The sequence below is a fragment of the Carassius carassius genome, chromosome 3 (assembly GCF_963082965.1).
Source record: "Carassius carassius chromosome 3, fCarCar2.1, whole genome shotgun sequence".
Classification (NCBI taxonomy): domain Eukaryota; kingdom Metazoa; phylum Chordata; class Actinopteri; order Cypriniformes; family Cyprinidae; genus Carassius; species Carassius carassius.
Genome location: NC_081757.1, coordinates 36,735,324 through 36,749,922, shown reverse-complemented (window position 1 = coordinate 36,749,922; position 14,599 = coordinate 36,735,324). Strand labels below are relative to the sequence as shown.

At 37.8% G+C, this 14,599-nt stretch overlaps 2 protein-coding genes across 2 annotated transcripts; both read right to left on the bottom strand.

Moving 5' to 3' along the window:
* Positions 1-4,951: 4,951 nt before the first annotated feature.
* LOC132115103 (beta-1,3-galactosyltransferase 2) lies at positions 4,952-6,922 on the bottom strand. Its single transcript, XM_059523506.1, has 2 exons — positions 6,813-6,922; positions 4,952-6,471 (listed from the first exon to the last, which is right to left on the bottom strand). The coding sequence occupies exons 1-2, from the start codon at positions 6,836-6,838 to the stop codon at positions 5,415-5,417; spliced, it is 1,083 nt and encodes a 360-aa protein (XP_059379489.1). The 5' UTR covers positions 6,839-6,922; the 3' UTR covers positions 4,952-5,414.
* A 1,695-nt stretch (positions 6,923-8,617) lies between these two features.
* Positions 8,618-14,364, bottom strand: kcng4b (potassium voltage-gated channel, subfamily G, member 4b). Its single transcript, XM_059523497.1, has 2 exons — positions 13,542-14,364; positions 8,618-9,630 (listed from the first exon to the last, which is right to left on the bottom strand). Exons 1-2 carry the CDS (start codon positions 14,286-14,288, stop codon positions 8,890-8,892), a joined length of 1,488 nt encoding a protein of 495 aa, XP_059379480.1. The 5' UTR covers positions 14,289-14,364; the 3' UTR covers positions 8,618-8,889.
* Between the last annotated feature and the right edge of the window lie 235 nt (positions 14,365-14,599).

Sequence of the window (14,599 nt, the reverse complement as noted above, 5' to 3'; positions counted from 1 at the left end):
ACTGTGGTTACTGAAACCACGCCTTCTTTCTTTGCATGAATATTTGGGCAACATTACGCAAATATTTCCACACAGTGACATAGACATGTGGGGGCTTGTTTCAATAAGCCGTTTAGGGGGGTGTGGCAGAGTCTTAACTTTTATAAAGAATCTCTCTTTGGATTTGAGACTTTAGTTTTTGAAACTTTACAGATTTTCTTTATGCACCAAGAGTTTGTAAAACTTAAAAAAAAAATGTAAATAGCATCATATGACAACTACAATTTAATCAATGTGTACCTTATATTATATATGCATTTGTTACCCTGAAAAGCTCATAGAAGCATGGCCCGAAAGGGCTAAAAACTTAAAAACAAATCAAGAATAAGGAACTGGATACACAAGACAATGAGGGGACTAAGGTGGCACTAATCTGATACCATGGGGACAAATGAAACTGGATGGGGTTATTCCAGAAAGCAGGTTATGCAACATTCCCGGGTAAGTTTACAGAAAAGTTAACATATAACCTAGTAGTAGCCATAGCAACTTTCTGAACAAGAGTTGGTTTACTACATGTTCAGACTTCTCAGCTTTAGAAGAATATGGCTCATGCATACCTTTTTGATGATGCTCCAGTGGGTGTAACAGCTCAGTTTATGCATACTAATTTATAAAAAGTTATATCATTTATCAAATTATTATAAAGCACTATTATAAAATACATCAATGTCAATTTTATTTTACCTCACAAATCTTAAAACCAATATTTTCTCATGTAACATGTTCAGGCCTTTATTGAAGTCTTCACAGTTGTTTTGGAACCAACATAGTAAGAGTATGCAACTTAATAAACTGAGAGTACAAGATATATGTGTTAATTTTATTTTATAAATAAGTACACAAAAAGGGCTAGTCACACTACATGTTTCATTCTATTGACTTCCCTTTGTATTCATGCCAATGGAGGATAAGGGAAAGGCAAGCTCATGCAGAGAAGTTTTGTGAAATGTGAAACTGCGCGACCAATAGAAAATCGATCCACTAATAGCTTTTAAATTAATAAAAATTCAATTCAATTCAATTCAATTCAATTCAAGTTAATTTGTATAGCGCTTTTTACAATGCAAACCATTGCAAAACAACTATACAGAAAATTAAGTTTCTACAATATTGGTGGTGACTGTCAGTTTATAAAAAATAATACAAGACGTAGTCAACCAGACGATGATCACTATTAACAGCAATTATTATGTGACTGCATATTAAGTAGCAATATTTGTTAGTTCTGTATGTAACTTTAGCTGATTTAAAAGAACAAATTTAAAACTGGGGTGTTGCCGAAAAGTGGAGTAGATTTAATGTTACATTTTGGATTTATCATTATTAATTGTGTTGAATTGTTGAATGTTGAATGTTTTAAAAAGTTGCTGCAGGGACTTGACGTGTTAAAATGTGCTATCAGCATTTCATGATGATGAAATGCTGATAGATAGCATACTGTATATTGAATATGAATATGAAGCTAATCCTAATAGCAGAACACAAACTTATCCATTCACAAGCCACTTAAACTAAAGATTTTCATATCATTTTAGAGGCTAAACATTTCATATTTTCAAAATGTAAATTTTTAAAAACATCATATACAGTATGCAATCATATTATGAATAATATATATATATATATATATATATATATATATATATATATATATATATATATATATATATATATATATATATATATATATATTTATATTTATATATTTATTGCATTAAACAATTCATAGTTAAAGACTTCATCGCTTTTATAGTCAGAGTTTTTCCTGTCAGGACTTGCTCCTGACTCACCAGCATCTTAATAGGAAACCCAGTAGTGTGTCTATAATATAATATGTAGTTTCTATTTCAAACAAGAAAGATTGTGTGAGACATTGATATTTAAACATGAACCTAATTTTCACGCCATCTCTTTATCTAGTACACAGTACACTCTCTTTAAATTTTTTGGTCAGATGGTAAATTAATAAAGTATTAAATATTGCCAAAGAGACTGCACAACAAAATTTACCATAAAACCTTACAATTCCATAATCAGAGTAAGCCTGTGAAAATATGTTTACAACTTATTGTCTACATCAGGAGCGGTTCTAGGAATTCATTTTTAAGGGGGGCTCAGTCCTCAGAGGGACCATTAGATACAATGATACAAATGACCTAAATAAACATTATTTTACAGTACATATGAAACTATATTACTATATGAAGTAAATAAACACAATTACCTATTAAAGTTACAAAAGTTACTTAGTTAAGAGCTGTGAGTGATTCTCGTGTTTTTCTTTTGTTGTTTGATTAAAGGGGTCATATGATGTTGCTAAAAAGAAGATTATTTGGTGTAATGAAATGTGTTTATGTGGTTAAAGTAAAAAAAACACATTATTTGCCACATACTGTACATTATTGTTTCTCCTCTATGCCCCACCTTTCTGAAATGCGTCGATTTTTACAAAGCCCATCACTCTGAAAAATGAGGTGTGCCCTGATTGGCCAGCTTTCCAGTGCATTGTGATTGGCCGAATACCTCAAGCGTGTGACGGAATTGTTACGCACCTTACTATACTGTGTGTCATGGAGCACAGAGAGAAAAACATTAAAACCCATTATAAACTAAAAATTTGTTTGCATCCAGTGGGGACATAATTACAGATTATAATGACAATACCAGCAGTTCTCAATTCCAGGCCTCGCGCCCCCCCAGCTCTGCATATTTTGCATGTCTCACTTTGTTTTCACACCTGATTCAGATAATCAGCTTGAAGTGAGCTCCGTGCATGAACTGTGTTTCCATTGACATGGTCACTACACAGTGTTCATTGCCCCATACTCCCTGAGCAGTGAAAATCTGTTGAAGTTTACTTTACTTCGGAACATTCATTCATGGATTTGCATTGCACAACGTCCGTCTGCACACACGTACAAGTGTGACATCATACCTCTGTAAATCAAAACAATTTAAATTCACCTCTTGCACACTTTGAATGGAACATATATGTTCACTTCGAGCTGGAATCATGGCGGAATATCCTCTGATGTCCACTTCACAGGGCACTTACGTCCGAATAGAAAAACGTCTGAAGCGATAAGAGAAACATTCAAAAATGTGCAGAGCAGGGGGGCACGAGGACTGGAATTGAGAAATGCTGACTTATACTGTCTCTTTACACATTGTGTTGCATCACACCATGTAAACATAAAATCATGTCTGCATTTGTGATCGAAGAAATGACAAACAACAAGCGCTACTCTACACTGCTCAAAACACGTGTTTGAATCATCAGTGGAAAATCCTATGTAAACTTACTTACAGACTATGAGTCAGAACAGACGGCATTGTAGTCTACTCTCCCAGGATCAGGAAACAGTCCTCTATAAAATGTACTGCACAAATCAGAATATTGTAGATACAATAGTAGATACAATCAGAATGTTGTAAATACAAATTAACCTCTGATTTCTAGTTGTGTCCTCTTTTGGGAGGCCAAACAAAGTAGTTTCGCTTTTCCAAGGGAACACACAGCGTCTCCACAACATGGCAAAAGCGGCAACAGCGAGAATAAAAGTTACACCTTCTTTCTTTGCATGAACATTATGGCGGCATTATGCAAATCTTCCCACATTGTGATGTAGACATGTGGGGGCGTGTTAGAACGAGTCGTTTTAGGTAGGAGTGGTTGACTGTTAACTTTTATAAAGAATATCTCTTTGGATTTGAGACTTTAGTCTTTGCAACTTTACAGATATTCTTTAAGTCCCGAACACACCAAGCTGACTTCAAAGACCTAGCATTGACAAAAGCTGATAGTGCTGTCGCCTCGCTTAGGCAGCGTTGGACCAAAAAGCTGCACTGGAAAACACCACACAGTCTACAGCCGATGGCAAAGAAACACGTGCGTTCTGCACATGCATGCGAGGAACTTCTAAACCGCCCCTGGCAATTAGCATTAAACTGGAATTTACGTCATGAATGAAAAGTCACCTTAAAATCTTAAAATACTTTTAAATTAATTTTATATATCTGTTTCTTTTTATTTCCCACAAAAATTACCAAACACTTTAAATGTACTCAAGTCATTACTTTTTTTGAGAACCAATACATTTTATTTAACAAATGCCTCTTCTTTGCATAAAGAACATGGCTCAATATATATATATATATATATATATATATATATATATATATATATATATATATATATATATATATATATATATATATATATATATATTAAAAAAAAAACTTGTTACTATCATAGTTTTTTTTTTCTGCCCATGTTTTCTTGTATTTTGATAAACAAGCTTATATGATATCAAAGTTTTAGATAGCAGTTAAATTTTACAATTCATGATTCCCATTTTGATACCAAAGCAAAAACTACTAGCCTAACAAAAACAGTTCAAGCATTACATTATTAAAGCCAAATGAAAAGTCAGTAAATAACAACAAATAAACAAATTACAAGCAACAGAACAAATAAAAAGAAGTTGTGGTTACAATTTATTTTATCGTTTCCTTGTTACAGTAATACATTATACATTTAAGTACCAAGTAATATTAATTAACCACATGTACTTATTGTATGATTAGTGTTAGAATGAGGGTTTGTTTTAGAGTTAGTTTCATGAAATTGTGCATCATTTATTATTACTATAGCAACAAGTACATCATAAAATAAAATGTTACCAAAGGTGTTTCTGGGAAAAATATAATGAAATATTTATTTGACCATAACTGACATTAGTTCTGATAATAATATTCCGCTATGTGTGCAATATGCATCAGATGTTCCGCCAGAACAACTTTTCAGTAGGAAGAATCGCCAACAACTCAGCCTTTTCAAAAAACTCACAATGAAACACACACGATAATTGATGTGGGAAATAAGATAAGCTCACATGAGAGACAGGCATTCTCATAGAAGAATGGATTTATTCATTTGGGCAGCAAGTTGTCTGTACACTGATTTGCAATGATGAATAAAAAAAATAAAAACAATTAAGGAAGTTTTTGCATATCTATGACTGACTCCATCCCCTGAACTTCCCTTTGACCAGCTCATTGGCTGTAGGTCGTCGCTGATGCATTTTAAGTCAAAACACATTTCACATCGTAGGACTGTGAAATGTTGTTGCTGACAGGTCAATGACAACACACAGACACACAGTCTTTCATAACACACACTACATGAATGAGCACATTTTTTGCAATTTCCAAGCTAAAATCAGGGCTGAAATTGTGCTGTGTGAACCTGAAGACACATAATTAGCCCAGATTTTGTTATTGCCTGTTTTTGGTTGTCCATGGATAAAAAGACAGACAAGCTTTGTTGCATGTAAGTCATGTGACCATTACACAGATTTAACTATTTGTTGTTAGCAATATGGACCAGGTCTTTGTAAATCCTTCCAAAAGTCAACTTGGTCTCTCAAGCTTCGTGTCGTTGTGGCAATGAGTTTTGAATAGCGGCAGCAGTTGTATGCTACAGGGAAGACATTGAATAGGCTTCCATCAGGTGGATTGGTCAGATCAGTTCCTAGATGCGTCATACATAGACCTAGAAATACATCCTCTATGTAAACCGGTTTGACAAGTTGGGCTGCCTTAACAAGTTTCTCTGGCAGGTCAAGGGTGAAAACATATGCCAAGCCCAGAGCATAGGGTGGATAAAAAGGTGGCTCGTAAACAGTTTTTGGAAGATACCATTTAGAATCAGGATTTCTCAGTACCACTGCATTCCTAGCCACAAGTCCAGTCATATAGTTCTGCTTTGGGGCAGATAGAAGCATATTGACTAAGGTTTTCACATTGAGAAACACATCAGAGTCAACTTTCATTGCGTAGAGGGCATTCGGACAGTAAACAGTCAGCCATTCTAGCATTACCATTGTCTTAATGGTGAGGTTGTAGTAATTGTCCCAGAAATCACTTTGTATAAGGTCATGATACTTCTCACTTTCCTGTAGCAAATTTTGTTGAAGCGTTTCTCTTTCTTCTGAAGTCGGGAGACCCAACAGAAATAATACGCTCACGGTCTTGTCCCCAACTAACCTCTCTGATCCCCAGGTAGAACGGATGGCGTCTCGAGCAGCTGTATTGCTTGGAGCTACTGGTACCATTAATACCACGAAGGGGTTTTCCTTCTGGCACTTCTCTGGCTCATTCAAAACTAAATTATACTTGTGTGGGTATGCCACACAATATGGCTCCGGAGGCTTCCACGGTTCCACAGAAGTCACTGCTTGCACTGTATTCAGAGAATCGTTGATCATTTTAATGGTGAATTTCTCAGGAAAAAATAATCCAACTGTTACAGCCCAGTATCCTGATAGTTCATTGGGGACAATGTAGTAGCACAGGAACAGGAACAGAAGAATGGTGAATATAAAACATGAACGAAGAGATCTGCATCCGCTACTTGATTGACCATGACTAAAAAGAGAAGAAATGTGTGACCTGTCTTTTGGCATGTCAAGTATTGATGCATTCATCTAAATAAACTTTTGTTATCACTAATACACACGGTGATGCTGTTCAAGGTATATATGATAAGGTACTACAGTTAATAAAAACATAAAAAATCTTCAGTTATATTAAATTTTTTGCAACTCACGCACAAGCTGGATAGAATCTGGTCTTATCTAAATCTGTATGCCACTTTAATAAAATATTTTACAGTAACTGTACGGTAGGCTACATTTCAGTAACTTAACATAAAAATGTTGTCTTTATAATTTAATATACAAAGTAAAACAGAAGCATTAGTGCTTTACCTTTGATTTTCACAGTCTTCCGTCATATTTCCTCTGTTTGTAGAATTTAATACGCATTATCAAGCACTGCCATGGCATGGCACTGTGCACGGAAGTACATGAGACAAACCTTCTTTTTTTTTTCTTTTTTTTTTGCATAACTAGTTCCACCCCCCTGCCACATCAGAGATAAGAAGGAACCAACATTGTCTACTATGATATATGAAACAAACATTAATGAAGATCATCTGAATTGAATTACACAAAGCTAATCACTGACTTAGAAACTAACATGTGATTTTCCAACACATTAGTATAATAATTAAAGATAATTAGGTCATGCTAAGAGATCTTAAAAGTAGAATAAACTGTACTGGCTAATACGACAGTATGTGTATGAACATGTTAAAAATACAGTGTCTCTCTCAAGGGGTTGATTGTAATTATTTTTGCCGTATGTGACTGAGGACAACACCATAGTTACAATAAAAACATGATCATCTCAGGTGTATTCATGTGTTTACATATTTTACCATAGGTTATTTTACTGTAGCTTATAAAGCTGGTCTAAGAGAGTTTAATACTACATGAGTGACCCACAAAACATTTGGCACAAAATCTTTGAACAAATACATAAACAACCTTTTATAGGTGAAAAGGAACAATTAAAGAAAGAAAGTAAAGTTCAAACTAAATATAGAACATTTGAAAGTGTAGAAGCATTTCTAGCCTATTAAGTTCTGGGGAAAAAATGTCCTTATGATAGTGTTTTGAATATATGGATGTAAATATGTCATTAACTTTGATTTTTGTGTCACACAATAGACCAAAAATAAAGAAAGAAAGATAGAAATGCAAATAACTGCAGTGTGTCAACAGTAGGGAAAACTAGTCACCAGTCTGGACTTGAGGTAGTCTAACTATCATGAGCAAGTTCTGCTATTAAGTTAAAAGCCAGCAAAAATACATAGTATAAAACCAGCAAAAATACATAGTATAGGGTTATGTAGTATACAAGTCAAGCACAGGAGATGCAAACAGACACTAAATGGGGACATAAAGGGAAAGCAAATATTTGCACAGATGATGTCATATCATATCATATCATGAAGCAAACATTAATTTTTTTCTTAATTTTTCATTATAAATAGGTCTATAATTATTATTTTCTGTGTGGTTTGGCGAGGGCAGCTCCCTATCGCCCTCTATTGGCCAGATGTATCTGATGATAACAAGCATGAGAGTAGGGACAGGTATGCATGTCATTATTTGGCATGTTATTATTTGGGTTAACCTAGCAACATACTTTATTATACAATTAAAGAAAAGTCTAAACACACTCATGTGCTCTAATGTCATTTGAATATTCTCAAAAATATTTTTAAAATCCATTTAATGTTCGAAAACCTAAGCATTGTTATTTACTACTACATGCAAAAAAATATTCACATTCATGAAACCACAGTGTAGTTTTTCTTTCATTAGGCTATATATTTTACCCGTCACTGGTATGCTTAAAAATATGTTAATTTGAGTCCTTGAAGTAGATATAAAACTTTATTCTTATTTTTTTCTCTCCAAAAGTAATATTGCATATAATTGGTACCAATTATTTGCCTTAGCCGATTCTTGAGCTGCTTGAGCTAGTGTTTTCAGAAATATGGATTTCTAAATTATATAAAACCACAAATACAAAAAGGTTGAAGTTGAATGTTAAAAGGCTGCGACTTATCATTCATGGTAATGTGGTTTGGCCTAAATGAATAATTTCAATCACAATATAAATAAATTTTTATGTTTAAGGCTAAAGGAACACAGCATAAGCAAAACCTCAGTAATTTTAATGATACAGATAATTATTTTATTGATTTGTCACAGAAATCACATTTCAACAGATTCAAAATCACATGTAGAAAGTAATCCAGACAGCAAACGGTGCTAACAATATGTTGCTGAGTGGGAAAAAATCCAATTAAGTATGAAGAGACATGCAAATAATAGATCAGATGTTATTGCAGCGTGTTGACTGACTGGCAGTTGTCCCATTGCACTTGATTTGACTATTACTGTTATTGCTGGCCCAAGAAAAAGAGTGTCTCTAGAGCCCTCTCTGGGCATCCTCTTTAGCTTCCAAGGTGGCCGCTCGCTCTTCTTTACAAATAATTTCATGTTCACGCTTCAGTTCGTGATATGAACGAGAAAACACATGGAAGATAGATGTAGCTGGAAAAGCCATGATAAGAATGCCACTCACTATGCTACTAAAGGCAACAACCTGGCCAGGTATACTGTGTGGTACCATGTCACCATAGCCAACTGTCGTCATGGATATGATAGCCCACCAATAGGAAGCAGGAATGCTGCTAAAGCTGTGGGGCCCAGTGGGCTTGTTCTTTGCAAATTCTTTCTCTGCCAAATGTATGAGAGGTGAGAATAGAGCTACAGCCACGCAGAGGAAGAGAAGCAGGAGTCCAAATTCTCGCATACTCCGTTGTATTGTAAGACCCAGGGTCTGAAGGCCCAGTGAGTGTCGTGCCAGTCGCATCACATACAGGATTCGCAGGGCACGCATGACTCGCAGAATTAAACCCAGCTTATCTAAATATCCACGACCAGCGCTACCATTAAGCTCGGCTTCTTCAGATTCATCTTCACTATCGACAACCAAAGAAATGTAGTATGGTAGAATGGCTATGACATCTATGATATTAAGTGGATTTCGAACAAACTGCTGTTTGCTTTGAGCCTGCAGGAACCGCAACAAAAACTCCATAGAGAACCAGGCCACGCACACCGTTTCCACTATAAATATGTTGCGACATTTTTCTGAGCATGCACCCTGCAAAAGAACAATAAGGAGAAATCGGGTGAATGTTTAGATTTAACATCACTTACTAAAGCATGGTCTCCAAAATCTGCAAAAAAAAACAAAAAAACAATGTAACTATTGACATTTTTGCTTTGTTATAGAAATTATGTAATGAAACACAGATTCAAAATTGAATGCGGGGAGGGAGTGCAGTTACTGAGATAAAGTGTGTAGGGTTTGGCTGCTCATGTGACATCTCACATGATGTGAGATGATGTGATGTGATGATGTGAGATGTCAGTCCTAATGAGGAAGCTTGATGACATTTCCAGAGTTCTCTGTGTGACAGTTTTGCATTTAATGGTTTTTCATTTCCTCTTATTTTTTTCTTATTAGTTTTGTAGAAACATTTTTTTTGTTCATGTTAATTACTTTATTGTTGTGCCATAAAGTATGTGTTACCATGATAGCATTTTGTACTTTCATGATAATACTGTGCACCTACTATAGTATACATTTGTATTTACCTCAGCTTATTCTCTTTACCACCTATGTTTTAAAGGTGGCTGTCAGTATACCATAAAGGTAAAAACAGATTTTAGAAATTAATGTTATTTCAACTGATATATTTCTAATTTATTTTTTGGCTCCCCAGCTACTCTATCTGTTCTGGCTGCTGGATCCCTTCTTCCCCATCACCACTCTCCAAACTCTTGCCACCCTGCCCTCCTGGCTCCCCTCCTCTTCCTGTTCCATTCATCCAGCTCCTCTTTGGATTTTCTATCTGCCTGCCAGTCCCAAAGGATTCCAGCCCCCACCACCACCGACTAGATCCAGGCTACTGTTGCCTGCTCCTGTTCATTCCCAGGTGGCTCCGGAACCTAGAATGCCAACACCACCATATAATGGGTTTCCTAAGTCATGCCAACCATTCCTCTTCCAATGGGCCAACACATTTGCCCTGCAACCTTCGATCTTTGCTACCGAAGCAGCGAAGGTGGAATTCGTCGTTACCCTACTCACTGAGAGGATTAGATAGTGGGCAACTACCATCTGGGAGAGGCAAGCACCTTACTCTGTCACATTCAATATGCAGCAACATACACTCTCAACGTGTCATGGCCCACACTTCTTGGCAAAATCCACCTTGTCCTGTTTCCGAAGCAGCGGCTGTTCATGCAGTCTGTGTATTAAAAATGTAATCTAATAAGTCTCAAATTTGCTCATAAATCTGGGGAATCGAAAATTCCAACACACAGAGAAAACTGTGCATGTGATTGGACAGAAAGTGAGGCTTTGTTCGTTGTCATTCACATGACTATGTGAAACTAATACATGCCCTGTGCTTCACTGAAGATCACTGCAGCGCTCTCAGTATGTGCCTCGAAGCTTCAGTGTCATAGGTAACATCACTACCATTTGGTTTGTATAAAGGAAGGGGATGAGTGGAAGATAGCCTTTAACAGCCCTACTGTGCACCCAGGTGATACCCCACGAGCTTACGAACACCCCAGATGTCCAGGCCCAGATGTCCAGATATAACTTATTTGCCTTTGTGTACATTGATTCCCCATCTTTGCAGGTACACATTCAACATGCCTAACAGGTGCTGCAGAAGCTACTTGAAAATCATCTTTATGTCAAATCAGAGAAGTGCATATTTCAAGCCGAATAAGGTGAGGGCTGTCTCAGAGTGGACAGTCTCTGACTCTCATAGAGCACTGCAGTGGTTCCTAGTGTTTGCCATTTTTTATTTCTGTATCATTAAGCATTACTCTCCTTACTGTGGCCATAACAGGACAATGGGGCATTTTATGAAAATGTTTCACATCTACATTTGTCTTGTCATGTGTGGCTCATTTAACTTCCCTTCCCAAATTGTCCTCAGCAAAAAAAAAAGAAAAACTGCTCAGGTTGTAGTCGATCGTGTCTTTAATATTCATGGCCTTCCCAAAGATGTGGCCTCTGACAGGGGCCCCAGTTTTTTCCCCCATTTTTCGGTGCTTCTGTGATTCTGACTTCAGGATTCCATCCTCAGACCAACAAGCAGTCTGAGTAAGCTAATCAGGATTTGGAGCAGATGCTTGCTGTCTGGCATCCCACAGTCCCACTTCCCGAAGCCATCAGCTCACCTGGAAATAGTATGTCCACAATAAGCTCCCTGTATGCCCCCCTTTCCAAATTCTGTTGGTCATCAGCTGCATGTTTTTGTATCACAGGAAACTGATGTTCCCAGGCCTTATGTCCAGTGGTGCAGACTCAAATGAGAAAGAGCCAGGAAGGTGCATTTCCAGGTGGGGCAAGGTGGCAGATCATTGTCTGACTCCTTTTCCCAAGTATATCTGTGGGCACAGGGTATGGCTTTCCACTAAGGACCTGTCCCTTGAGGTTCTGTGGCACGCAAGCTGGAACCCAGGATCTTAGGGTCATACCACATTACCATGGTCTATGGTCCAACGGAAGAGCGTCACTCATGTGTCAGCTTACATGTGTTTGGTATCAAGCCTGTAATTTCTTCCCCTTTGTCTGCTACTTCTCTCTCTCTCTCCCCTATCCTATTGTGCTAAGAAGGCTGCGGGACTCCAGGAGGCTTGGTAGGGGATACTGTTACCTTTTGGAGGTTGCTGTCTCAGGACATCTTGGACTACTCCTTTTATGTCCCAGGAGCACAAAGGGTTGCTCCTGGTGGGGGCAGGGGTGCTTATTGTCATATTGCTGGTCTGTTCAGCTCAGGGTTTGTTTGCGTTGCATCTTTTTTTTGTCTTGTTACCATGGCTGACATATGGTGTTTGTGTTTGTCATTCCATCTGCTCTATGGGGAAGTCGTGGCCTAATGGTTAGAGAGTCGGACTCCCAATCGAAAGGTTGTGAGTTCGAGTCCCGGGCCGGCAGGAATTGTGGGTGGGGGGAGTGCATGTACAGTTCTCTCTCCACCCTCAATACACGACTTAGGTGCCCTTGAGCAAGGCATCGACCCCCCAACTGCTCCCTGGGCGCCGCAGCATAAATGGCTGCCCACTGCTCTGGGTGTGTGCTCACAGTGTGTGTTCACTGCTCTGTGTGTGTGCATTTCGGATGGGTTAAATGCAGAGCACAAATTCTGAGTATGGGTTACCATACTTGGCTGAATGTCACTTCACTATTGTTTATTGTAACCCTGCTCCTCTTGTTACCTTGCTATCTCACCATGGCTTGCTTTTGCTCCCCAGACACCCACTTCTGTTCTGGATTCCAGATTCCTTCCTTCACCACTGTCAAGTCTCTTGCTGCCCTGCCCTCTTGGCTCCCCGCTTCATTGGACTGTACTCATCTCCCACCAGTGTTCCTGTTTGGTTCTGCTCTTCAGTTCACTCTGGATTCCCTTCTCTGCCCCCCCCCCCCCCCACCACTCCAAAAGTATGGTATCATGTTATTTGAAATATAATACTTTTGATGAAACTACTGCAAAAATATTTTTTGGCTTTACTGTATCACTGTATCACTGTCACAAAGGATGAATAACCTGAAAACATGATATTCCACACACAAATAACACAAATATATAAAAAAGTATTAAATGTAATGGTCATGCAAAGCTGAATTGTGGTGAAAAATAAAAGTGATTGTGATATTTTTGCAGTCTTCTGACATTTGGTGTACACTCTTTAAAATAAAGGTTTTTGATGGCATATATGATTCCATGAAGAACTTTAAACATCCATTGAACCTTTCCACTGCACAATCAGTGGTAAGAGGTTATGTTCTTCACACTAGGAATATTTTTTTCTTTTTAGAACTGTTCAACAAAAGGTAATTTTAGGGAACCTAAAATGTTTAATTTATGGCATCAACCTTTATTTTTAAAGGGTGTAGAATATATATCATGGTATACTACAGAAGACCCTCAGAATATATGCCCTCAGAAGACAGTATGTATAAAAATAGTGATTTTGTGCACTAACCCTGTTATCATGATCAGGCATGGTGCTGATACACAAGCTGATAACTGTCACAGCAATCATGACCACTGAGAAACATGCAAAGATTTTCCCAAGCCAGCCAGAATGAGGGTTTTCCACTATTTCTTGCAGCTGGCTCATGAACCAGATGTAGCCCTTCTCTTGTGCTAGAGGCTTCTGTATGGCTAGCCTTTTCTGCCTTCTCTCTTCCTCCTTCCTTTTCTTCTCTTCTACTTCCTCCACACGGGACATCAACTTTCGCCGACAGCAACGTTCCATGTTAACAGGGTCGATGCCCCAATAGTTAAGTTCGTCAGACAGTGACACAGCACACACCTGCCGCAGCAGTCTCAGTTTACCTGCAGCCAGGAAGTTTAAGATGACCCGGAAGGCCATCGAGCTGCGGTCAAAAAAAAACTCTCGCCGGGCCTCATCATAATCATCACAAAGCTTGGCAATATCATCTGGGCTGCTGCAGTGGCACAGCTGTCCCAACCGAGTGAGTGGGAATTCCTCCAGTGTGCTCCAGGGAAATGTGTAGCAATCTCCTCCAACATTGATGAGGGCTAGTTTACTGTGGTCAACTTTTTCGAAGGCCGGGATGTTGTGTAGTCGCTGAGCCCGTTGAAAGTACAAACCTTTGATGGTTTCAGTCTCTGGAATTTCTGAGAAATACAGGTCAAGGCTGCTGTCATCTGTGCTGACTGAGAGATTGCTAAAATCATGGTTGGCATTGCTGATGATGGGCATGGTGGCATTTGGAGATGTCAAGGATTTGAATGTAGTTTGTGTAGCTTAAGCAGGTAGCAGAGTACTGGTGCTGGCAGAGAACGGTGAATAGAAATAAAATGATTTTATTGAAATAAAAATGTCATGTTTCAAATTACTAGCAATTTCTGAAAATCCTACCCCAATTTTTTTGTATACGGATGATTTTTATTTTATTTCTTTGTAGACAACATAAAAACATCTTTCCACAAAAATATTTATTAGTTATATAAAAAGATCAAGAATTCTACATAAGCAATAATTAAATATTGTTACACACTTTCAAAAATGAT